General features: G+C 41.1%; 1 protein-coding gene across 2 annotated transcripts in view; it reads right to left on the reverse strand.

Annotated features, from left to right (window-relative positions):
* LOC122539488 (alpha-synuclein-like) overlaps window positions 1-23301 on the reverse strand; it is a 75295-nt gene extending 51994 nt beyond the window's left edge. The window contains exons 1-4 of one of the 2 annotated variants that reach the window (XM_043674386.1): window positions 23224-23301; window positions 22606-22742; window positions 21476-21517; window positions 8259-8404 (exon numbers count right to left, since the gene is read on the reverse strand). In XM_043674386.1, coding sequence (XP_043530321.1) covers window positions 8259-8404; window positions 21476-21517; window positions 22606-22726 — 309 coding nt within the window. In that variant the 5' untranslated portion in view covers window positions 22727-22742; window positions 23224-23301. Of the gene's footprint in view, window positions 1-8258; window positions 8405-21475; window positions 21518-22605; window positions 22743-22842; window positions 23124-23223 lie in introns of those variants that run through there. The other variant, XM_043674384.1, reaches the window with a different exon arrangement.
* Window positions 23302-24195: the final 894 nt, after the last annotated feature.

Here is a 24195-nt window from a genome sequence, read left to right on the forward strand (position 1 = left end):
GCATATCACGTAAGAAATTTGAAGTGTTAAACCTATTAGGATTTTTATTTTAGTCTTTAAAAATCAGCCTGATATTAATTAATATTAATTTGGTGATAATCAGCTTTGGGCACACACAGCTGTCCAATTGTTCAGATCTTTGATGTCATATCATTTTAAGAATATTGTCTGAAAATGGATATTGAGTTTGCAAATGGTCTTGCATATTTTAGTGGTTTCCAAACCTTTCAAGTGAATGAAACCAATGTAATTAATCTAGGTCTCCATTCTTCAGAGGTCTCCAGTTAATCAGAGGAATGACTAAAGCTATGCATGTACATCGCATAACTCCGCTTTCTTTAAAGAAAGATTTAATTTCATTGCCAGAGGCACCTTCTAACAGAAGGATTCATCCGGAGATAACTGCTATTAATGTTCTATCGCCCACCAAAAAAAACCAAACATGAATAATAGCCACACAACTCACCCAGTGGCTCAACCAATCAATCCTCCAGTGTCCTCTGCAGAACTCAGCCATGGGAATCTGGCAGATTCTGAGTTGAGTCAAAGACATGCTCCATTTGTTTCATGAGCTCAGGCGATGTGAAAGGGTGAAAAATGAAATAACTCGATTTATATCGCACCTTCCCCCAATTCTGGATGTCCCAAAGCTCTTTACAGCCAATGATATAAATTTGAAGCATAGTTACTGCTATAATGTGGAAAACATGGCAGCCAATTTGAATATGAAGTGCTCTCACAAACAACAGTGCGATAATGATGAGATAGGCTGTCTTATTCCTGTTGGACAAAGGATAAATATTGGTAATATTGGAAACATTGAGCACAGACTTCATAAAAACCATTTTAACTGCCAAATCACAAATTAAAAGTGCAAAACAAAACTGGCTAGAAAGAATTCCCTAGGGAAATTTCAGAATTGGGGGAACAGATTGAGCAACTCTGTGGGAAACTGGCATCCAATCTGGTGCATTTTTGCAAGCCAAATGTCTTATGTCCACATTTTAAACATAGCCTGAGCCCAAACGTAATGCCAATTCTTTTGAAAATGAACACAGCAGAATTCTGCTGGATTTGCACAGATATTGCTCTTTCCACCCTGTTCCTGTGACTAAAGGTCCTCAGGTGGATCAACCTTTCAGTCTTTGTGCAACGCTTAACAGCAATTTTTCTTGAAAACAACATTTTATTTTATTAGCGACTTCTTCCATAACACTGAAAGCCTTCGTATTAATTCATTTTGATCCAATTTTTTTTCAAAAATTGGTTTGAAAGTGCTTTGAAAATACTACTTAAGGTTGTGAAGATTTGCCAAGGACAATAACAAGCGCCAGACCATATGGGTACACTTTTATAAATCTACCAGCTAGGACTGGCTCAGCATGCCACCCAAGGCACAGCTTGAGCCATCTGCAGCAAGGGTAAGTGTGACACTCGGGGACAATGCCATCATCAGTTAGCTATTACACTCGTGTTTCATTCCCAGTTAGCACTGTGAACCCCTGGTCACATCACACATCCAAGCAACAGATGGCTCAGGCATTGCTCAGCACAATTGTCACTTTCATCTCCTCTTCACCCCTCAGTGTGTGGCACGGTGGTTAGCACTTCTGCCTCACAGTGCCAGGGACCTGGGTTCTAGTCCAACCCCGGGTGACTGCCTGTGAGGAGCTTTCTCCCAGTGTCTTGAGTGTGTTTCACCAGGTGCTCCAATCTTCTTCCACAGTCCAAAGATGTGCACGTTAGTGGACTGGCCATGCTGAATGCCCCATTATGGGGATAGGGTGGCATGCTGTTCAGAGGGGTAATGCATACTCGATGGGCTGAATGGCCCCTTTCCACACTGTAGGGATTCTATACTTCCTGGGGCAATGACACATCTGTCCACAGTTCACTATAATAGAGACAGTTCTTAAAGCCAAAGTTGGTAGTGGGGTGGGGCTATTCAAGGGGAAGGTTCTGCTGCCCATACTGAAATGCTCATCCCAGATAGCATTCAAATTGTAGCTTCAATGTGTGTTTGTGGATTCAGTGAAAAACACTCCGTCTGCCCAAAAGTTGCTGGCCTTCCAGTACAAGGAGTTATCTTCAACAGTGTTTTGCAAACTGGCTTGTGCCCTGGTCCAAAACTATATGCTGAGGGACACAATAATGCTTGAATTTAACCTGCACTGTTGGCATCACTACATCACAAAAGCAGCTGTCCAGCCAACTGAGGTAACTGACCATCACCACAAATTGAGAAAGACCACTGTCTAAGGCCTTTCAGACCTATTGTGTCAAGGGGTTGGGAACTTATAGAACCTCTCGGGCTCTATGACAGTAATGGAATTTGCATAGTTCTTGCTGTACTTAGCTAACATTACAATTTTGCAACTGCATTGAGCCACCCAAGAGAATTGAGAAAAGTTGTTTTACATAGTGTTTCTGTCACGTTGGATTTGAAATGTTTTGTTATAAATGTATGGATATTTTATGAATAAAACATACTTTTGCAAAACAAAGGCAGCAGTTTGTGTCAGAGCTTCACATGGCTGGGCAGTAACTGTGAAAAAGGCTGACAGCCTAATCGTATTAGTGACCTGCAATTGTGGCTTATCCTCCTGATACGTGATATCAGTTCACAGATTTAACTCAATGAAAATCCTCACTAAACAAAATGTAGATGATTCAGAACATTCCCACAACTATTCTCAGGTTTTGTAGGAAATCAGCACAGTAGTGGGATGAGCTGCCACCTTGTAAGATCATAAATAATAGGAACAGGAATAAAAGGCCTTTCAATCCTTCAAGCCTGTTTTGCCATTCAAAAAGGATTGTGGTTGATCCAACACTCCTCACATTCACTTTCCTGTGTATTCTCTATCAGTCTTGATTCCTATTCTGCCCCTCTCTGTTTCAGTCTGAAATATACACAAGGACTCTGTGCCCACTAACTCTGTGGCAAGGAGTTCCAAAGACTTACAACCCTGACTGAAGAAATTCCTCCTCATCTCAGTCTTAAATTGGCACTCCTTTATTCTGAGACTACAGCCTCTGGTCAGAGACTTTGTCAAGGGGAAACATCCTCCCAGCATTTACCCTTCCAAGCCCCTTAAGAATCCTGTGTGTTTCAAAGAGATCACCTCTCTTTCTTCTAAACTCCAATGACAGAGTCTCAGTAATTTGCCATCTTGTAGGAAACACAATAGCTGACCCTCAATACATTGCCTTAATTCTTAGTCCATCAAATAATTAAGGGGGCTGAGCATTCACCTGTTCCATCACAGGCCCCCAGGTCTCAGTTTCTCTTTCAAGCAATGTTTGTAAACATTAGGTTAAAATACTGAATGTTGTGAACACCAATTGACGGGGGCCTGTTTCCAATCAACATCAGGTTTCAATATTAGCACTGCAGTGATTGTAACAAAGTCAGAATGCAAGTTCCCTGGTTGGACCAGATTAACAGCCCCAAATCAGGGAGCCCTGGGTGACAGGTAAGAACAGGAATGTGGGCGGCACGGTGGCTCAGTGGTTGGTGCTGCTGCCTCGCAGCACCGGGGTTCTGGGTTCGGTTCCGGCCGTGGGCAGCTGTTTGTATGGAGTTTGCGCATTCTCCCCGTGCATGCATGGGTTTCCTCCGGGTTGTCCGGTTTCCTCCCGCGGTCCAGGGATGTGCAGGCCGGGTGGATTGGCCATGCTGGGTTGCCCGTTGGGTTGGGTGCATTGGTCGGAGAGGAGTGGGTCTGGGTGGGTTGCTCTTCGGGGGGGGTCGGTGTGGACTTGTTGGGCCGGGGGGCCTGTTTCCACACGGTAGATAATCTAATCTAATCTAATCCTACACCATATAGTCTTTTTTCCCAGTCTATTTTAGTCAACTCCTCCCTTATCTCATTGTTGTCTCCTTTGTTAAAAAAAACCAGGAGTGTCAGAGATCCTGTTCACTCAGAGCTGGCTCTGAGGAAACTGGATTGTGTCAAGGACACTCCATGTGTAAATAAAAGGTGATTTGATAACGGGATACCGGCCTCTGTGGTGTTAGTTCAAGCACCAAATGCTTAAATGATCTCTTATAACATCAGCCTTCACTCAGTGGTAGCACTTCTGCCTCAGAGTCAGAAGGCGGAGTCCCCACTCTAGAGACTCAAAACACTGAGTGGCACATCAGCTCAGGACTGTTAGCTGTACTGCCTTTCCAATGAGACATTAAATGGAGGCCCTGTCTCCTCTTGCAGGTGGATGTAAAAGATTCTACAACATGTAAAATGCTGAGGATGCTGGAGATTGACGTAAGAACAGAAAATGCTGCAGAATCATTGCAGGTCTGACAGGATTTGTACAGAAATTGGACTCAAAGCTAATTCTGTTTCTCTCTCCACAGATGCTGCCAGACCTGCTGAATTTATCAAACACTTCATAGGATGGCAGTTCTCCTAGTGGTGTGACCAACAATTACCCCTCAATGAGCTATCACTGAAACAGATTATTGGCTCATTTATGACACTGCTATCTCTGAGACTTTGCTCTAAGTGAACAGACTGTTGCATTTGCCCATGTTCCAACATCGATGACACTGAAAAGTATTTTATTTGCTGAGAAGGTGAGGAGGATTTGAAAACACTTCTTCCTTTCTAAAGCAAAGGGAGATTTGAATAAAATGTGAAGCGAAGCAGGGCAACAGCAGGAAAATGGGATCACAAAACTTTATACAATTGGACACCTAGCCGCACAGTGTTGAATGGCCTCCCTTCTGTACACCATTTTTCTACAATAACATTATCATGGTGAAATGGGGTTTGGTTCGCTCAGTTGATTGGACAGCATCACTCTGCATCGCAAACCAGCTAACAGCATGGATTCAATTGCTGCAGTTCACCAGGAAAATCATAACTTTTCAACCTCCCCCTATCACCTAAGGCAGGGTGACCCTTGGGTTAAAGTCACCACCAGTCGTCTCTCTCCCTCTCTAAGGAGATAGCAGTACTATGGTAACTTTACTTTTACCGAGATGAAAAGAGATGTCCTTTTGTTTTTAAACACATCTCAGTATGAACCTAAAATTACAGTTTGATCAGTGGTGAATAGTTGCTGTGCTCTGATTCATCCACCCATCAATTACAGAAATGTGACAGATTTATCATTTGACTGCTTGTCTTATTTCCAATTTGTTATGTGTGCTAACTCTAATAGTAAACCTGGGCTTGATGAATGTGCATTCTTTCAGGATTCAGCTATGGTTTTACAAAGGGTAGTTTATGGAGTTTGAATGCCTGTTTGTTTACCCCCAAACACAGCAAGTACAAAGTGCTGCTCTGCCACAAATCATCAGAATTGAGTCAGTTGGAGAGATGTGCAAACCATTATATTTTCACTTTTTGTAAACCATCAGTGATAAGCTAATGGAAATATGCATTTTACAAAGTGATGGATAGGAAGACATTTCTGTACACCTTAGAAAAAAACTCTCCTCTGAGAAGGAACAGGACACATCATCAAATATGAATCATTTGGTGAAGCACCATAGGTGGCAGCCATTTGGTCCACTGTGTTTGTGCTCACTCTTTGATAGAACTACCCAGTGAATCCAATCTTCCTGTTTTTTACCCATGGAGGCCTGTAAACATCCTCTCTCAAAGAAACTTATTCAAGTTACTCATGAAAGTTACTATCGAGTTTGTTTCCAGAGTGTCATGGAGACCTACAGCTCAGTAACAGACCCTTCAGTCCAACTTGTCCATGCCAGCCAGATATTCAAAATTAATCCAGTCCCATTTGCCATTATTTGGCTCAAATCTCTCTGAACCCTTCCTATTCATGTACCCATTCAGCTGTCTTTTAAACGTTGGAATTGTACCAGCCTCCATCACTTCCTCAGGCAGCTCATTACATACACGCACCACCCTTTGTGTGAAAAGGTTGTCCCTTAGGTCCCTTTTAGATCTTTCTCCTCTCACCCTAAGCCTATGCCCTCCAGTTCTGGACTCCCTTCCTTGGGAAAAAGATCTGACTATTCACCCTATCCATGTCTCTCATGATTTTATAAACCTCCTTAAGGTCACCCCTCAGTCTTGGATGGTCCAAGGTAAATAGCCCCTATTCTGCCACCTTCTATAGTTCATACCTTCCAACCCTGACAACATCCTTGCAAATCTTTTCTGCATCCTCTCAAGTTTCATAACATCCAGTAGCAGGGAGACCAGAACTGAATGTTGTGCTCCAAAAGCCTTTCAGAGAAATCTTTCCGGATCATGACAACTTTCTCTCACGTTGCTTCTGGTTTTGTCAATTATCCTGCAGCCAACAGTTTTTCCTTAGTTACAATATCCAAATTACTTATTTCCATCAAATCTCTTCACAACTTTTCCAGCATTTCCACACACCCCTCCTCAATCCTGGCACCATTCAATTAAGCCCAGTATCCTGGTGAATATTTATCCTTGTTAAACATCACAAAAGCACATTATTGGCCATTAACACATTCTTGTTTGAAGGAGTTTGCTATGTGTCAATTAGATGTCATATTTCCTATAACAGTGGCTACATTTCAAAAGGGAAAGTGAGGACTGCAGATGCTGGAGACCAGAGTTGAAAAGCATGGTGCTGGAAAAGCTCAGCAGGCCAGGTAGTATCCGAGGAGCAGGAGAATCGACATTTCGGGCATGAAACATTGATTCTCCTGCTCCTCGGATGCTGCCTGGCCTGCTGAGCTTTTCCAGCACCACACTTTTCAACTACATTTCAAAAGCACTTGGTTGGTTCTAAAGTGATCATGGAGAAGCTTTGTACAAGTATAAATACTGTGGTTACAACAGCAGGTCAGAGATTGGGAATTTTATGGCACGTAAATCACCTCCTGACTCCCTAAAGCTTGTCTACCATCGACATGACACAAATCAGGAGTGTGACGGAATACTCACCATTTGCCCAGGTAAGTGCAGCTCTAATAGCAATCAAAAATCTTGACAAAGCACAAAACAATCCACTTGACTGGCATCACATCCACAAGCATTCACTCCCTTTACCAACAAAGCTCAGTAGCAGCAGTATGTGCAATCTACAAGATACACTGCAGAAATTCAAAGTTTCTGAGACAGCACCTTCCAAATCCTTGACTTCCATTCAGAAGGACAACAGCAGCAGAGATATGGGAACACCACCTCCTGCAGGTTGACCTCCAAGCCACTCACTATAATGACTTGAAAACTACATTACTGTTCCTTCACTGGCACTGGGTAAAATTTCTGGAATTCACTCCCTAACAGCACTGTGGGTGTATACCCACACTGCATGGAATTCAATGGTTCAAGAAGCCATTTACCACTATCATCCCCAAAGCAAATAGAGACAGGTAATGAATGTTGATCCAACCAGTGAAGCCTATATCCCATGAATCAATAAAAACAAACTGCTTTATTGGACCACTTCTGCACGCTGTTTAAAACTTCAATACCCTTCTTAAAGTAAGACATCCAGAACTGAACACAATACTGGAGTGTAATCAGTAATCCATTTAGCATACCTTACTTGTTGTTGGATTCTATCCCTCTAGTAAAAAAACCAAAGAGTTTGAATGCATTTCTTAAAGATATCTTTCACCAGACTTGCTCCAACCTGCACCCAAGACGGTTAACATCCAGATGTGCAGATAGCAACTGAAGGAATCTCATCACTTCAAGCTCTGAATTCTATTCTCTTGCTTATCTCCATGGTCTCACCATGAAAAGCTTTCACTAGTTCTAAAATGATTCTATTTTCATAGCTTCATATGACATATTCACTACAAACTCCTAATCAAGGGAGCTTTTCTCTCAGAGAATTTGTTTTCACATTTTCTCAAAGTAAATTGACCTGAAGACACAACTAAAATGCAACTGCTCTTCCAATACTGCTTGCTGGCTAATAGAACAGTTATGTGGTTCACTGCATTTCACAAGTTTCACATACCCAGTCTATTCCTGCATGTTCAGCTTAATACTCTCAGTGATTCTCAGCATCCTCTCGCTAACATGCTGACAAAATAGATTTTAATATAATCATTCCACGCTTATATTATTCCTCCAAAGCCTTCAGCCATTTGGGTCTCTTCGGAGACAGAAGATTACATTCAGATAGTATTGACGTCACTCACTGTCATTACAATGCAAATAAAAATGTTATTATGAAACTGTATCAGACCGCAATAAAACAGATAGGAGGGAGCTGGGTAAGTCATTGATTTTGCAGACAAACCCAGGTAGAGATGGGTCTAGAAGAGAGGGGATTAGTTTTAAAAAGCTAACCTGTTTCACCAATTGATCCTTTTTCACCAGACCTGTAGCAGCTGCAATGTTTCCAGCTCCTTCCACGGTCTTCTGAGCAACTGTAGACATTCCAGTCACCATGGCACCACCAACCAGAGACGCCTGCTCTTTGGTCTTCTCAGCCACTAACAAGAGAAGCAATGGGAACATTCAGACTCATTGCAAAATCACAACAGAAGACAAGTGATCCTTTCCAATCTGTACATGAATGGCAAAACAGTACTAGCCCTGGGCTGGACAGTGACTTGGTCCATTTTCTTAAGATGGAGTTGCAATTTCCAGATTAGAATATTTTAAATAATACTCTAACCAACGAAAGCTTAGACTTATATAATGCCTTCAACATAGTCATGCCCCAAGGTGCTTCACAAAATGTGACAATGTGACATTAGGCCAGGTGACTAGAAGCTTGATCAGACTGTGTTAAGTAGAATATGAGAGAGAAGGATGAAGATTTTAAGGACTTAGTGCACAGAGCAGTTGAAGGCACAACCACCCACTCCATCCCATTTAACTGTGGGTTTTCATAGTATCTCTGCCCACTAAGGGCATTCAGTCATCCTGGTCAACATTTGTATCTTAACCAATGGCAAGATATTTTAGTTATTTAATTTAAGACCAGACTGTGTGTATGTAAGCTGCTGCCTTGAGAGTACTTCATTGGCCGTGAAGTGCTTGGAGGATGCAGTAAGCTGCCAATGAAACTTACACAAACACATGCAGCTTTGCTCTGTAACACCAAAATAGGGGCAGGAATTCAGGCTAAGGCAACACGAGTCTGAAACACATTCCTTTGCTGCCACTTGTAGCAATCTGAACAGATGGGCAGGAGTCTCAACATTTTAGTGCAGGATTGTACAGCATGTCACCAAGGCAACGGCCAGATTTATTTCTAAAAAGAATAGGCAAGCGGACATAATGGCTGCCAGTTTTCTGGGGCTGACAATTCAGTTTCTTAGAACAGAGAGCTTTATTGATCTCTACCAACCTTGGTTTACAGATTGCTCACACAAGTGTGACTGGCACAATTGTCAGCAATTACTACACTTTGGTTGAAAAACATATTGAATACCAGTGATAGAACTATTTATCTTTGATCAATAGCTTCTTGTGCTTTAGTAGTAACTAATCGAGAAAGGAATATTTGCTTTATAGGAATGTTAAAAAAGATGCAATGTGTAGACTGACTTCTTTGTTTCACTATAACAGTCCACAGAGGAGGGAAGTGTGACTCTCCATCACATTAAGGAAGCATTTGACAGACTGTGACATCAAGAAGCCCTGGCAAAACTGGGATAAATGGGAATTAGGGGAAAAAAGTGGGTATGTTCATTGATGATGGCACAAGTTACAACTCCTCAGATATTTATGTAGTCCATAGCCAAATAGAGCAAGATCTGGACAATATCCAGGTTTAGGTTGGCAAGTGGCAAATAATATTGTGCCACACAAGTGCCATGTAATGACCACCTCCAGCAAGAGAGAATCTGACCATTGCTACTTGACATTCAATGGCATTCTCCCACTATCAACATTCTTGGGTTACCACTGACCAGGACCACCTACATAAATACAACAGCAGGCCAGGGATTAGGAACTCTGCAGCAGGTAACTCACTTGCTGACTCCCCAGAGCTTGTCCATCACCCAGGACAAGGCATACCCACTTGATTGGTTTCCCAACCAACAGATTCAAAATTCACTCCACTCATGAGCAATATTGTGTATGATCCACCTACAAAAGCCAACACACCCAACTTCCTTCATAACTCTTCTAAACCAGTGACCTCTGCTACCTAGAAGGAACAGGGCAGCAGACATGAGAACCACAGCCATCTGAAAACTCCCTTCTGGAGTCACACACCATCCTGATGTGTAGCTACATTACCATTCCCATTCTATTACTGGATCAAAATCCTGGGACACCCTGCCTAACAACTCTGAACATCCCTACTCAGAGGTCTGCAGTGGTTCAAGAAGGCAGCTCACCACCTCCTTCTCAAACAGCAATCAGGGATCAGCAGGTGTTGATGTATCCAACAATGCCCAGATCCCATGAGCAAATAATATTTTAAAATCTAGAGCAGACTACCAACTCAAATGCCACAGGAAACACTTCTTTCTTAAGTATTGCTGGATGAAAAAGCATTTTGTCAAAAGCTTTTCATTTCGCACTCACCAGGACAATTGAAAATGAATATATAATACACTCAGAGGAGAAAACTGATGGAGTCCACTTGCCAAACACTCAGCACGCTCCTCACATACAGTATGAATTTTCTCTTTACATTGGTATTTCTTGTGAACTGGCCTGCTGAGTGCAAGACAAAAAGATTCGACTAAACATATATTTTTTTCTAGCAATGTTCTGTGCTACCAAATAACTGTTAGTTCTTTCCTAATTATTCCATCAAGTCTCATGGTGAGTAGACCAACATTGTCACAGATCAATTGGATGGTCTGCAACCCTTTCTTTGACCACCTCACAGAGTGTTTCCTTTCCCCATTGCCTTGTGTAGAGACCAAACCTCTCACTTGCTTTGATCTGTGGAACCATAGTGGGCTTGCTAATGAATGAAGCGGTCTTTGCAATAATGCAGCAAATGTAAAACTAATTAAGATTCATTGAATGAAACCTTTGCCCTAGAGTAAATAGTAGCATTGAATAAAGTTTACAGACTTTATTAAATGTCAGCAAGGTGTATAAAGGAATTTGAACTTCAATGATTTGTTCAACTGCAACATGTCTCCTTCCCAAACAAAAAGGGCATCTGCTCCCTACCTCCTGCCAACATGTTTCTCATCATCAACATACAATAGCAGTTCTGTGTTTCTTTACCTCTCTTCCCCCATGCTAGTGGCTGAATTAGCTCTGTTGGCTGGACACCTGGTTTGAAATGCTGAGTAACACCAACACCAACAGTAATACCAACACCAACAGATCAATTCCTGTAGTGGCTGAGGTTATCATGATGGTCCCTCATTCCCAACTTTGACCCTCACCTGAGGTGTGATGACTGTCAGATTAAACTACCAACAGTTGTATCTCTCTAATAAGAGACAGGACTTATAGTCCAGTAGGACGACGGTGACTTACGTTACTCACCCACACTAAGTATGTAGAAGAATTAAACCACATGTTATGTTAGCCACTGGTTCACCATCATCAGGCTTTTTAATTATTAATTGCTGAAGGAGTTTCTTCTCTATTTGCAATGCAGATATGTAAACTCATCATTCTACAATTTGATTTTGTTTTTGAAATATACACCCACATGTATTGAAATGAACATACTGCCAGTTTATTTGATTTGTCTGGAAATTATAATTTTAGATATGCACCTAATAAGTAATAAATCACTTACATGAGCAATTTTGATGAACTGAAGTTAAAAATAACCAGATTCTAAATCTCTGTGCCACACAGTCATTAAAGTCCAATGAATCCAGAGCAAAACACAAATAGCAAATGTTTAACATTTCATCTCCACAAGAAAATTGTTTATTTTCCAATGTAACAGCAGTGACTGCACCCAAAACTAATTCAATGTCTAGCGTTTACTTTGGGGGTGTTCAAAGATTCTTAAATGTACTCCAGTTTTTGTTAAGTGGAATACTTCATGCTTGTGTCTCATATTACATGTAATTGGAGAGAGAAGGAAGACAACTTTGAGATACTCTGTGTAAAGGTAATTTAAAAAGACGGAAAAAAGTTGTAAAATTTACAATACAAAAATGCCAGCAATGATCATCTCCAATGAGAGAATCTAACATTCAATGGCACTACCATCACTCCATTGACAACATCATGAGGGTTACAGTTTGTTCAGTATTGCTGGGTCCAAATCCTGGAACTCCCTCCCTAATGACATTGTGGGACTACATACACAAAACAGACTAAAGTAGTTCAAGGTGGCAGCTCACTACCACCCTCTCGAGGGCAACTTGATAAATGCTGCTCTAGGCAATGATGCCCATATTCTGTGAATTAATAAAAAAAATTAAATAGGATCGTGGCATTGCAAATATAGTATAAGAGGACTAGAGCAAGGGAATTAAGCTAAGCCTTTATAAAACACTAGTTAAGTCTCAGCTGGAGTATCATGTGCAGTTCTGAGTACCTTACTAATAGAAGGATAGTGAGGCCTGAGGAAATTTTATAGAAGGAAGACTTCCATGAAATAGAGACATGAAAGAAACTATGGTTATTCTTGTTAAATAGAAAAAATAAAGAGGGTTTATTGAGGTCTTTAAACCATGATAATTCTGATGGCTTTAATAGAATAAAAAAGGAAAAAAAAAGGTTCCGGTGGCAGAAGGATCACTAATCAGAAAATATAAATTTAAGGTGATTAGCAAAAGAACAAAGGAGAAATAAAAAAGTCTGAACGAGTTATAATGCTGTAAAATCCACTGCTTGAGATGGTGACAGAAACAATTTTTCATAAGAAGATGTAAAAGGAAATTGCATAAATATTTGAAGAGAATGAACTACGGGATTCTGAGGAAAAATCAGAAGAGAGATATTAATTGGACCGCTTTTTCAGTTCATCTTTGCTGTTTGGGCTCTTGGAAGTATTTCCTCCTGTATTGCATCACTTTATCATTGAGTGAGAAATTTACCCAATGTTGATGTGATCATTGAAGGCGAGAGGAAAAGGGAAATGTGCTAGGACACTGCATTAGATCCCAATAAGAATTGTTGCAAGATACTGTCTCTGCAATTGGCTCATTCATCCGTCTAGAATAAAACACTGACAATGTGGTTATCTCAGTTTCTCAAAGAAGCCTAAATTTTTACCTTTACACAAAGAAAATTCCAAATGTTGTCTACTTGGCATACGAAACTTTTGGACAGCCATCTCAAACATTTCTCCTTCACTAGTTTTAACTATTTCCTGCCATCCATATGAAACATGCCTAAATCATAGAGGTACTCACGCAAGGTGCCTTTTTAATCCCTTCTGGTTGATTACTCCAGCCTATCCTCATAGCTCATCATTTTGGCCCCAAGAATCAGCCCCTGCTCTTCTCTGCAATACTGAGTTGGACAGAAAGCTTGTCTCATCTCTTGGTGACCATAAACCAAGGTGAATTCCTAACATGGAACTGTGCAGTTTGAAACTGAACATCTTCAACTTGTACTGAGCAAGCAACAGAACTGAGAATTCTATTCAGCTAAACATATGATTAGATTCCCTACAGTATGGAAACAGGCCCTTCAGCCCAACAAGTCTACACCGACCCTCCGAAGAGTAACCCACCCAGACCCATTCCCCTACATTTACCCTTGACCAATGTACCTAACACTATGGGCAATTTAGCATGGCCAATTCACCTTTGGACTGCACATCTTTGGATTGTGGAAGGAAACCGGAGCACCCGGAGGAAATGCACGCAGACCCGGGGAGAATGTGCAAACTCCACACAGACAATCACCCGAGGTAGGAATCGAACCTGGGTCCCTGGTGCTGTGAGGTAGCAGTGATAACCACTGAGCCACCGTGCCACCCAATGGATTGCCCTTTACAACTATGATTTGAAAACCTACCTTCTGTTATGCAGACAGAATAGCCAAATCATGGGGCCAAGTCCATGTCCATGCAAATTTCAGTGAATAATTAAATGTGATTTGAAAAGAAACCTTTAATCCAAATGGACTTTTTTCACCAAAATTGGATGGCCGAAATTTCAGATACTGTTAATGCATTAGCTGTCATAACACTGGCCCACCCATTGGTTTAGCTTGTAACTGGAAACTGTGACCAATGACATTGAAGGAGGGACCTGAGCCTGTATCGAGAATAGTGAAGTACTTGGTTAGGTTGTACCCTAAGCTTGGTCAAACTCAATGATGGTGAGTGATACTCACATCAAATAGAAATCCACTTTCTTAATAATCTTTGTACAAAATGCCATAATTGATTGAACAATCTCAGGAGATCTTTCACAGAAAGCACTTTCACCCTGACCTCAAGCTAAAAACATCACCATTTCAAACAGAAATTGCGATAATTCATTATCATTATCTGAAATGCTTACATCTATATACAGACAGTATTTATCCTAATGATAATATCTTCCAAAGTATTCTGGAAATTGACAGTTAATCAACAGTCCTAAATTTTGGTTCCAACCCACAACCTAGACGCTGAAATAAAGGAAAGTACAATACAAACGTATAATTATCTCAATCCTTTTTGCAGCAGGCAGTTAATTTACATCAGACATGAGACTGCTGTGAGAATAATCTACAATGAGATGATAACTCACACAGAGCTTTCTCCATGTACATTTTGACAGGTGATTAGAATGTGCATTTATCAGGGAAAGCAGTAGGCTCATATCATCACCTCTTTCCCTTTCTCTCCTTTTGAAAAGATTTCTCACTCCTGACCTTACTGCTTGTGTATATATTTAACAAACCAAGCCAGAAGCTGAAATAGCAATGTTAAGTTTGAAGCAACAATGCCACATGACAAATAATGGAATTCTCATCAGAGGTTCAACTTTGGATTTTGAACTCCAGTCTCATTATCTGGAAGAGAGGGGGATAAAGCGGTTCACTGCAAGTTGTGGTCATATTCACTCAGCATCTCCTTGACAACACTCCTCCTGATCTCTCTCAGAAGCAGAATGCAATTAATTTGCAACACTTCTGTAGGAAGCATTGAACATGCCACGTTCTGTGTCTTTTATGCTCCAGCACACACTCTTGTACGTAGTAATATTGTCAGAATTTGACAGACACTGGCAAGCCTTCTGTGACATCTCAAGCAGCACATAGGGGTGTTGGTGGGGGAGCTGAAGTCATTTTCTGTTCTTAACCTATTCACTAATACAACTGATAAATATAGCATGCTGGTACAAATTAGATTCCCCCCTCAATCTGGTCAATTCATTAGGAGTGTAACACTAACTTTCTCCCTCAATTTTGTGAAAGAATTACTTGTCTTTCTTCCGTGGGATTTCCTACTGTTCTAGAAGTATATGACTGATGTTTCATTAAACGTAATGCTCCTGATCACAGTTCATTATTCCTCCATAAGCAGTCTTTCACTGAAATTCATCAAAGTTCCTCTGATAGTCCTGTACAAACCCATGACGACTTCCATTTAGAAGGACAAAGGCATCAGATATATGAGAGCGCCACCACCTTCACGTTGCCCTCCAAACTACTCACCATCCTGACTTAGAAATACATCCTTCCTTCACTGTTGCAGAGTCAAAGTCCTTGAAATCCCTCCCTAATGGCATTGTGGGTCAACCCATAGCATGTGGTTTGCAGCACTTCAAGGTGGCAGCTCACCACCACCTTCTCAAGGGCAATAAAGACTGGCCAGCCAGCAACACCCACATCCCACAAATGAATAAAGAAAAAAGGTCATTGAATTCAGCTTCAACACTTTATTGTGTATGACTGAATTTGATGTGGACAAAGGCTATCACTTCAATTTTCTGGGCTTGGAAGACACTTGAGAAATTTTAAACTAAATGGTAGGTAACAACACAAAGATTGCAATTAGACATTTACTTCGTTCACTGAACCACAACAAGGAACACAGAAACGAGGCACCTATCACAATGAGTGAAATAAATTTCCTCTTCTTTCTAATGCAGCTACTTACTTTCCTCATATTTGTGTCCCTAGATCTGTACATCACACCCAATGACATTTGTGAGAAAATCATGCGAGTGATCACTTGATCACTAACTTCTGAATTTGTTGTTTGGAGAAATAAGTGGTTGGGTCAAGAAAATGGCCTCCATGTTAGCTGCGAAGTGGAGGTACGTCAGCAGACATTAAAGGAATACTGCACTGACAGGAACCTGGAGTCTCCATACAAGGTGATTGGAGGAGTTGCAAAAACTGTCCTCTATGAGCAACTGCCTCTGGCAATAGACAACCAAACGCTGAGAAGACTGGAAAAACACAGCAGGTCTGGCAACATCCATGAAGATAGAGTCATTCTGAAGAGGTGTTATACTGGACTTGAAATATTAACACTGTTTGTCTGTCCACAGACCTGCTGTATTTCTCCAGCATTCTCTACTTCAGATTTCCAGCATCTATAGTAGTTTGCATTTATTGCTATGCCATGTACTACATTTTCAATCTATTCTGTCCTACTTGGTCCAGATATTTTGGCTCTCTATCCAAGTCATTCTAAGTGAGGCTCAATTCCTCGAGCCTACATGAAGAAACTCCTTAGAGTTATCAAAGGATAATGCCCAGTAACATGCATGGAGCAAACAGAAAGCTCTGGTCTCTTGGGTGTTTTCAAGCTACTGAAATGATTGTTGGCCAAGTGATAATATATTAAATCCAATCTAACTCTAATAGTAAGGTAATAAGCAAACTTAACAATAAACAAGCAATTATATCATAAACCAGGTGAAAGGCACTTTGTAGAGTGCATAACTTTACCACACTGTATTAACACAATGTTATTATAATTGTACAGCTCTTCCTTGGTGCTTTTCTCTGGCTGGTTGATGCTTTGGAGGTATAAAACTGAAAATAAATCTTTTCATCGAGACCTTCCATCTGACTGAAGAGGATTCAAGCCAAATCAAATCCAACCTGATCTGAATACTCTGCCCACCTTTTGACAACCGTGACAAATTCATCCACAGCAATTCAAATAAACACCACCCTAAATATAAACCAACAATATTCTAAACAAAATATACACAACATTGTTTAAAAACAAGACAATTACATCTATTTCCCAATATTCTTGACTGACAAGAGACACAAAAGTTATCAGCGTTGGGAGGGATTATGGACTTGAGACAGGATTAGTCATGATCTTATTGAATGCCAGAGCAGGTTCAAGGGGTTAAATGGTCTATTTCTGCTCCTATTTCATATGTCTGTATGTTAACTGATCATTTTAAAAGTTCTGGATTTGGATCTGCTCTGTTGCAGAAAACTAATCAGTTTTCCCTTCAGGGCCATACCCTGTGTGCCAAGTTTTGTTGATATCTGTTCACTAGTATTGGAGAAAAGTTCTTGTATGTTTTCTATTCTTCCCGTCACTACAGGCAGACAATAGAATGAGCCTCGTTAAAAAGTGCGGTGCTGGAAACTTCCGATCACCTTCAGTAGCAAAGATAACTAATTAAAGTAAAAACTGCATAATTCAGGTCGTTGAAATTGTAAATAGTAAAAGATTTTAAATCTAATGTTAATTTGTATCTTGTTAAAAAAAATCTATTACTACATTCAGCGCTCCTTTCTTCTATTTGTGGGGAGCTATCTAAAATGTGTCTGATTCATGCAACCAAAATAATGAATTACTCGTTCCTCTTAACCTGCAGCCAACACATTATATAAATTCATCATTGACAACTTCATTGACAAAAAAAAATCTGTTATCAATTCAAAAATATTCATGCCATCCAAAAGCTGTATATATATGAGAATCTTCCAGTAGGATTCCTCTCAAACGTATTGCTGAGGCAACAGGGTGGCTCAGTGGTTAGCACTGTTGCCTCACAGCAGCTAGGGAACTGGGTTCAATTCCACTCTTGGGTGACTATTTGTGTAGAGTTTGTACATTTGCCCTGTGTCTACGTGGGGTTCCTCTAGGTGTTCCAGTTTCCTCCCACAGCCCAAGGATGTGTATAGGTTTGGTGGATTGGCAATGCTGAATTGCCCAAAGTGTTCAGGGATGTGCAGGTTAGGTGGATTAGCCATGGGAAATGGAAAGTTACAGGGATGAGGTGGGTCTGGGTGGGATGCTATTTGGAGGGTTGGTATGGACTTGATGGGCCAAATGGCCTGCCTTCATGCTGTATGGATTCTATTTATAACAAAGTTCAAAAACACAGGATGAAATACATTTGGGGCACTTTGTATTGCTTCATAATTCATACACCTTATATGATTTAAGGGGACAGCAGACTAGATTAAAACAAGATATAGATGCTTCATTTTTAGTACATAGTACCTGTTAGCTCAAATCAACCAACAGCTAGCTGCTACATCAACAGCAGAACACAAAGTGTTAATTCCAGTTCTGACATATTAGATGTCCCTGCCTCGCACCAATCACCATGCCAATTACAGCTCCGTCCCAAACAGGTGAAAATTAGCCACCATAAGTGGTTTACATTTCCGAAAGATTTTTTCTCCTTAAAGTTCTTGCATATTTTCTATTCTTCCCGTCACTACAGGCAGGCAATAGAATGAGCCTAGTTAAAAAGTGTGGTGCTGGAAAAGCACAGCAGGTCAAGCAGCATCTGAGGAGCAGGAGAGTTGACATTTTGAGCATAAGCTCTTCATCAGAAATGTGGGGTGTGGGGTGTGGGGTGGGGGGGGGGGGGGTGCCCAAGTGCTCTGAGAGACAAAAGGGAGAGGGTTGGGCTGGTGGGTAGGTAGCTAGGAATGTGATAGGTAGATGAAGATAGGTAGATGATGATAGGTCAGAATGGAGGGTGGAGAGGATAGATGGGAAGGAAGATGGACATGTAGGACAGTTCCGAGTTGGAGGGTTGGATCTGGGATGAGGTGGGGGAGGGGTGGTGAGGAAGCTGGTGAAGTCAACATTGATCCCATGTGGTTGGACAGTCCCTGTACTTTTTGACTCTGATCTCCAGCATTTGCAGTCCTCACTTTCTCCTACAGAGTGAGCCTAGTACATCAATTCCAACTTGATCAACTATATATTACTGCAGAGAAGATCCACATTGTTTGAGAGAGAAGTCAAACTAGAGGTAGAGGCACGGTGGCTCAGTGGTTAGCACTGCTGCCTCACATCACCAGGGTCCCAGGTTCGAATCCAGCCTCAGGCGACTGTCTGTGGGTTACTCTTCGGAGAGTTGGGTGGACTTGATGGGCCGAAGGGCCTGTTTCCACATTGTAGGGGATCTGATCTAATCATAAACCCCTCATCTCATTGACTAAGTGATTGTCTTGGAGGCCAATAAGCATCATGGGCAAATGGCCATCAACTGGTGGCAGCACACAGCATTGCCCTTTGATGTGAAGGACACTGCTTGTCACTGGCCACTCGGGTGTTTCCTCTCTTTCTGGTGGTGGAAATTTGAATAAAGATTCGTGCACCTTGTGTCTTTCACTGTGTCTCACACCTGCACACTCACAACATGGGTGCCGGGGGAAAAATAAGCACTACCGCAGTTAGGCGGGTAAATAAAAAAAAACTGGTGGCAGACCTGCATTAAGTCTTCCCTTGGACTTAGATTATTTTATTTGAAATACAAAGCTGCAATGGCTATCCTTCCACATCAATTGGCCTTGATATTCTGGAAAGCATTTGCTTACATAACCAATGCTGCCGTGGGCACAGGGAGGAATAAGCTTCTTCTCCAACATGCCAGCCTCTGCAAATGTAAACAAAAAATCTCCAAAGTAGAAAAGGAGGAACAAGTTCATGCAGACAGCAGCAATCAGAGGCTCATAAATGCCAGTCAAATGATATATATTGGGACAGCTGCTGATAAACAGCAACAAGGGAAAGGATAAAAGTCTTTGCTGTGAGACTCAGTGCTGTCAATAACCCAGACATCAAGAAATTATTGTTCAAAAATCCAACTTTCTTTGTGAACCTGTTATAACGTAGCAATTGTTTATTTGGCTTTGATATCTACCTATTACCAGCCAATGTCGAGGCACAAAATAAGTAGTCTGTTGAATGAGGTAAGAGAGGCCTGTTATAGCCTTGGAACTGTACCATGAGGGAACATAAGGAGCAAGACTCAAATTAAAAATTGAAGGGAAAGTGATCAGAGAGTGAATCAAAACATGTCACTGAGAGACAGCTCCTTGCTGTCTGTTTAACATCCATCAGCACTTATACACATGATCATTTTTCCATTTTCAACAAGTTTAGCAAGTGGTGGTAGTCACATGGAAAACTGCTACATGTGGAAATATCAGATTTGTCACAGACACCAAAAACGCCTTAGCACAACAGTACTCCAAATAATTCTGTTACAAGTTTTGCACAGGTAAGGCAACCTCACAGAACTCATCATTTTAAAATAGTTCAATAAGTCTGCAACTTTTGATTCTGGCACCATCTGAAAAACCAAATCAAACAAGTTAATTTCTCTTGGTGTGAAGAATGGTTTTGTGAGGTTGCCTTTTACCAGCTTGTCCCGGTTTTCTCTGTACATGCTTAAAGGAATTAATTCAGACACTTAATACAGAAAATGTAAACAGTTAAACACAAGATGCAACATTTAAGGTTCAATTTTAAGACTGAGTTAACCTGTATCCACACAAGCTCTACAGAGCTAGGGTACATTGTTGGCTGTACACTGCACTCTTACAGTTTCAAGCCCCAATGTTACCATATCTTGATTTACATCTTCTAACATTTTCTGTCCCAATTGTGACCTGCACTGGATAGAAATTTATCACACAGAAATAGTCCAAGCGGCCTGCCAAGCTTTAATCTCTATGTGGATCTCCTTCTCCCTTGTTTTATGGGTCACACAATGCCAGAGGGAAATCAATGCAACATTGGAGATTCTGCCAACAGGAAATGACATTAAACACGTGGTCTGTTGGTGAAACCACACTCACTGCTCAGAAAGCCAGTAGTAAGTATAGGATATTCACGCAATGCTTCCTGCAACAGTGGCTGTTTCTTCTCTCAGATGTAGCATCAAAGAAAAACTCAAATCAATTCGACAGGCCAATCTGACCCATTGTACATATTGGGGTTAACAGAGTTAACTTATGAGAAATACTTGCTTTGTATTTCCTTGAGTACAAGAGATGAAGGGTGTTCAAATTATGATTAGAGATTATTAAAGGAGTTGGTAGGAGAGAGAGACAGAGTACTTTCTCTGGCGGGGGAAGAGGGTGAGCAGAACACAAATTAAAATTTAAACCAGGCTAATTAAGTAAGGGTGGTGTCAAGAACTAATTCTTCAAACAAAGTGCAGTGCAAATCTCCAACTTGCTCCACCAAAAACATTTGAGGCCATGACTTAATTGAAAATTTCAAAATGGAGATTGGATTTTTGACAGCAGAAGCATTCAGGATTACAGGACCAAGCTCACTTATAGGTCAGCCATGATCGAACTGGATAGCAGAACAGGATGGAAGGCAGAATGGCCTCTTTCTGTGTTCCTAATTCTGTACCTAGAAACAGACAGACACATACACGTGGACAAAGAGACTAGCACACACATTACAGAATTCTATTGATTACTGATACCTGAAGATACGCCATGAAATACACCTTCCTTAGTCCTGGAGCCTGGAGATAAATACATTTAAGAAGAAAACATATAAAAACCCCTGTTAATAAATTGTCACAAATCACAGCAGCAAATTCCCTTTCCCCAGGTTCAGGTCAAATTAAGTCATCATGATGTGGAAAGGAATTAAAAGCTACTATCAAGAGCTGCTCAAGCTGGCAAAACTGACAAGTGGGTGGTCACCTGGGGAAGAGCCACGGGGTCTGGAAACAGCAAGGGGCAAGGAGCTACCTGTCAGGAAAGGGTTAAACACGCCATTGTTCCACTCACCCAGGACCTTCTGCCTTCCCCATCCCCACCCTTGCATCTTCTCTCCTCCCTCTGGACGGACCGCGGGAGAACTGACAGCCTGCAAACAGCTTCAAATCGCACCTGCCCCTGAGCTGTGTCATAACATGTCCAAACAGTTTGTTTTAATAACAAAACTAATAATAATCGCAGCTCTGAGGTTAGTGCAAGAAAGGCACGGGAGTGCAAGGGCAGAATTAAAAACCTTAAATTAGTGGAAAAATAAATCAAATTCTGGTTTTATTTTCTTAAAATTCCAAATTCCAGGAAATGAATGAAATTGACCTTATACTGACACAGGTCAATGTCTCAATCTCGGTGCACACAGCAGAAAAGGTCCTCATAATTCAGCAGTGAAATGACCTTGACGCTAACCTTCCCCCTCGTCGAATTTAACACATATCTAATGCTACCCTCGTATTAATTTGTTGGAAAAAATGGATTCCTTTTTAGCACCCAACAGTTTAAATTTTACAAAACTGCATTGGATTAGTCTTGTCTTTTTGTCATATATATATATAAAATATATATAAATCTCTTTACCTCGCGGATCCAAACACTTGATGCTTTGCTGCTCTACAACTTAAACATTTCGGATTTGGAAGTGTCAGCTATCCTTTCTCCCTGACTAGCAACCACTTACACACGTTCTTACCAGAGAAGAAAAGAAAAGCTTTCTATTAATGCTCTGGTTTCTTACACATCCCCCCACCCAAGGTGTAAGATTAGGTGGAAGGAGTTTTTCCATGCCAAATATTGCATTTTCTTTGCCATGTGAAACATTAATTTTTCTACCTACCCACATACAGTACCCCATCCTTCGTTTTTCCCGCCGCCTCTGCCACTCCCTGCTTCGTTTTCTCAGCGGCTGCTACTACCCCATCCTTAGCCTTGGACAGCCCTTTCATGAAAACATCCATGGCTACTCTTTGGTCACTGGACGAAAGAGAGAGAGAGATCACACAATAAGTAGCATCCACAATGACTGAAACCATCTAAAATCTCATAGAACCACAAACGCAATGGACAAGTTTACCGTTTGGTTTTATTTGGCAGAGAGAGAGAGAGAGAGAGAAAGAGAAATAATTTCCCCAGCCGTTCAGTACATCACTGCAGCATCGAGGTTTGGTTTAGGATGGCTGAGCTAAACGCAGCGCGGAGCTGAAACTACCGAACACCCTGGTGTTGGAACGGATTGGCTCTGACTCCAACTCAGCAGCCCAGCTTCTCCCCACTGCGTCCCGATCTGAGGACGTGCTTCCTGATTTGTTGGTGTGAAGGACTTTCATCTCTCGATTCCAACCCACCTCCCACCACCAGTGGGACAAACGACCACCCAATCCCGCTCCCTCCCCTCCACCTTTCTCTCTTCCTCTACGCCCTCGGCTCCAACATTTACATAAAACACATCAACAACTTCTATTGAAGGTAATGTTTCATCATCTTGGATCTGTCTCGCCTGTGGAAATTATTCCTCTGTTGCCATGTGCGCTGAAGATTAGAGCCCTGCAGTATTTCAAATCTTTCAAATGGAGAAATGCACAGCAATATATGTTTAACACGTTACCTTTTTTGTAGTGTCTGGTAGATTTGCTATTAATATAGCGTGTGTAAAGAAACTACACTCTCCTCCCTCCATTACTGTGGTAGGGTTTAATTTAATGTGATTTCTTGACAATCATAACCAGCCAGGTGAAAATGAACATTTCTTTGAGATTTTAAATTAATTGCTGGTCTTGTTTTTGTTTCTTATGTCAAATTAAATGATTTCATGTATTGACAGCATTAAAAAAACCTCCTCAATAATTGTGTTGTTTCTGTAATATTTTAATAGTAATTTTTTATTTTTCTTAATGTGTTGTGTGCAAAGTCACAAGGAGCAGCCTCACAAAAACTGGTGACTTTTGCCATCTGGGGAAGTGTAAATGCTAAATAGAGCAGAAAGAAATAGTCACTAGTCACATTGAATTAATTTTTCATTCCATGCAATGAAAAACAAAGTCAGTGTAAAATAAGATGCTGATTGTACTGTGGGAAGAAAAATCATTAAAGTAAGGCCTGTGAGGGATGAAGTAATTGTATTAATATTTGCTGAGGGAATTGTTTCTCCAAGATTTTCTGTGTTAATATGTGAGGGAGTGTAGATGTGACACTTCAACAATGGAACATTGCCTCAACAAATCGTGCAAGTGATTGCAATGAACGAAATAACTCCACAGAGGCCAGTATCCTGTCACCAAGTCACCCCTTATTTACACATTGAGAGTCCCTGACACTACTCCAGCTCTCAGAGTGAACAGAATGTTTGACACTCTTTTATTATCTTGGCAAAAGTGAGCACTGCAGATATTGGAGATTAGAGTCGAGAGTGTGTTGCTGGTAAACACAG

This window comes from Chiloscyllium plagiosum, chromosome 32, assembly GCF_004010195.1.
Source record: "Chiloscyllium plagiosum isolate BGI_BamShark_2017 chromosome 32, ASM401019v2, whole genome shotgun sequence".
NCBI lineage: Eukaryota > Metazoa > Chordata > Chondrichthyes > Orectolobiformes > Hemiscylliidae > Chiloscyllium > Chiloscyllium plagiosum.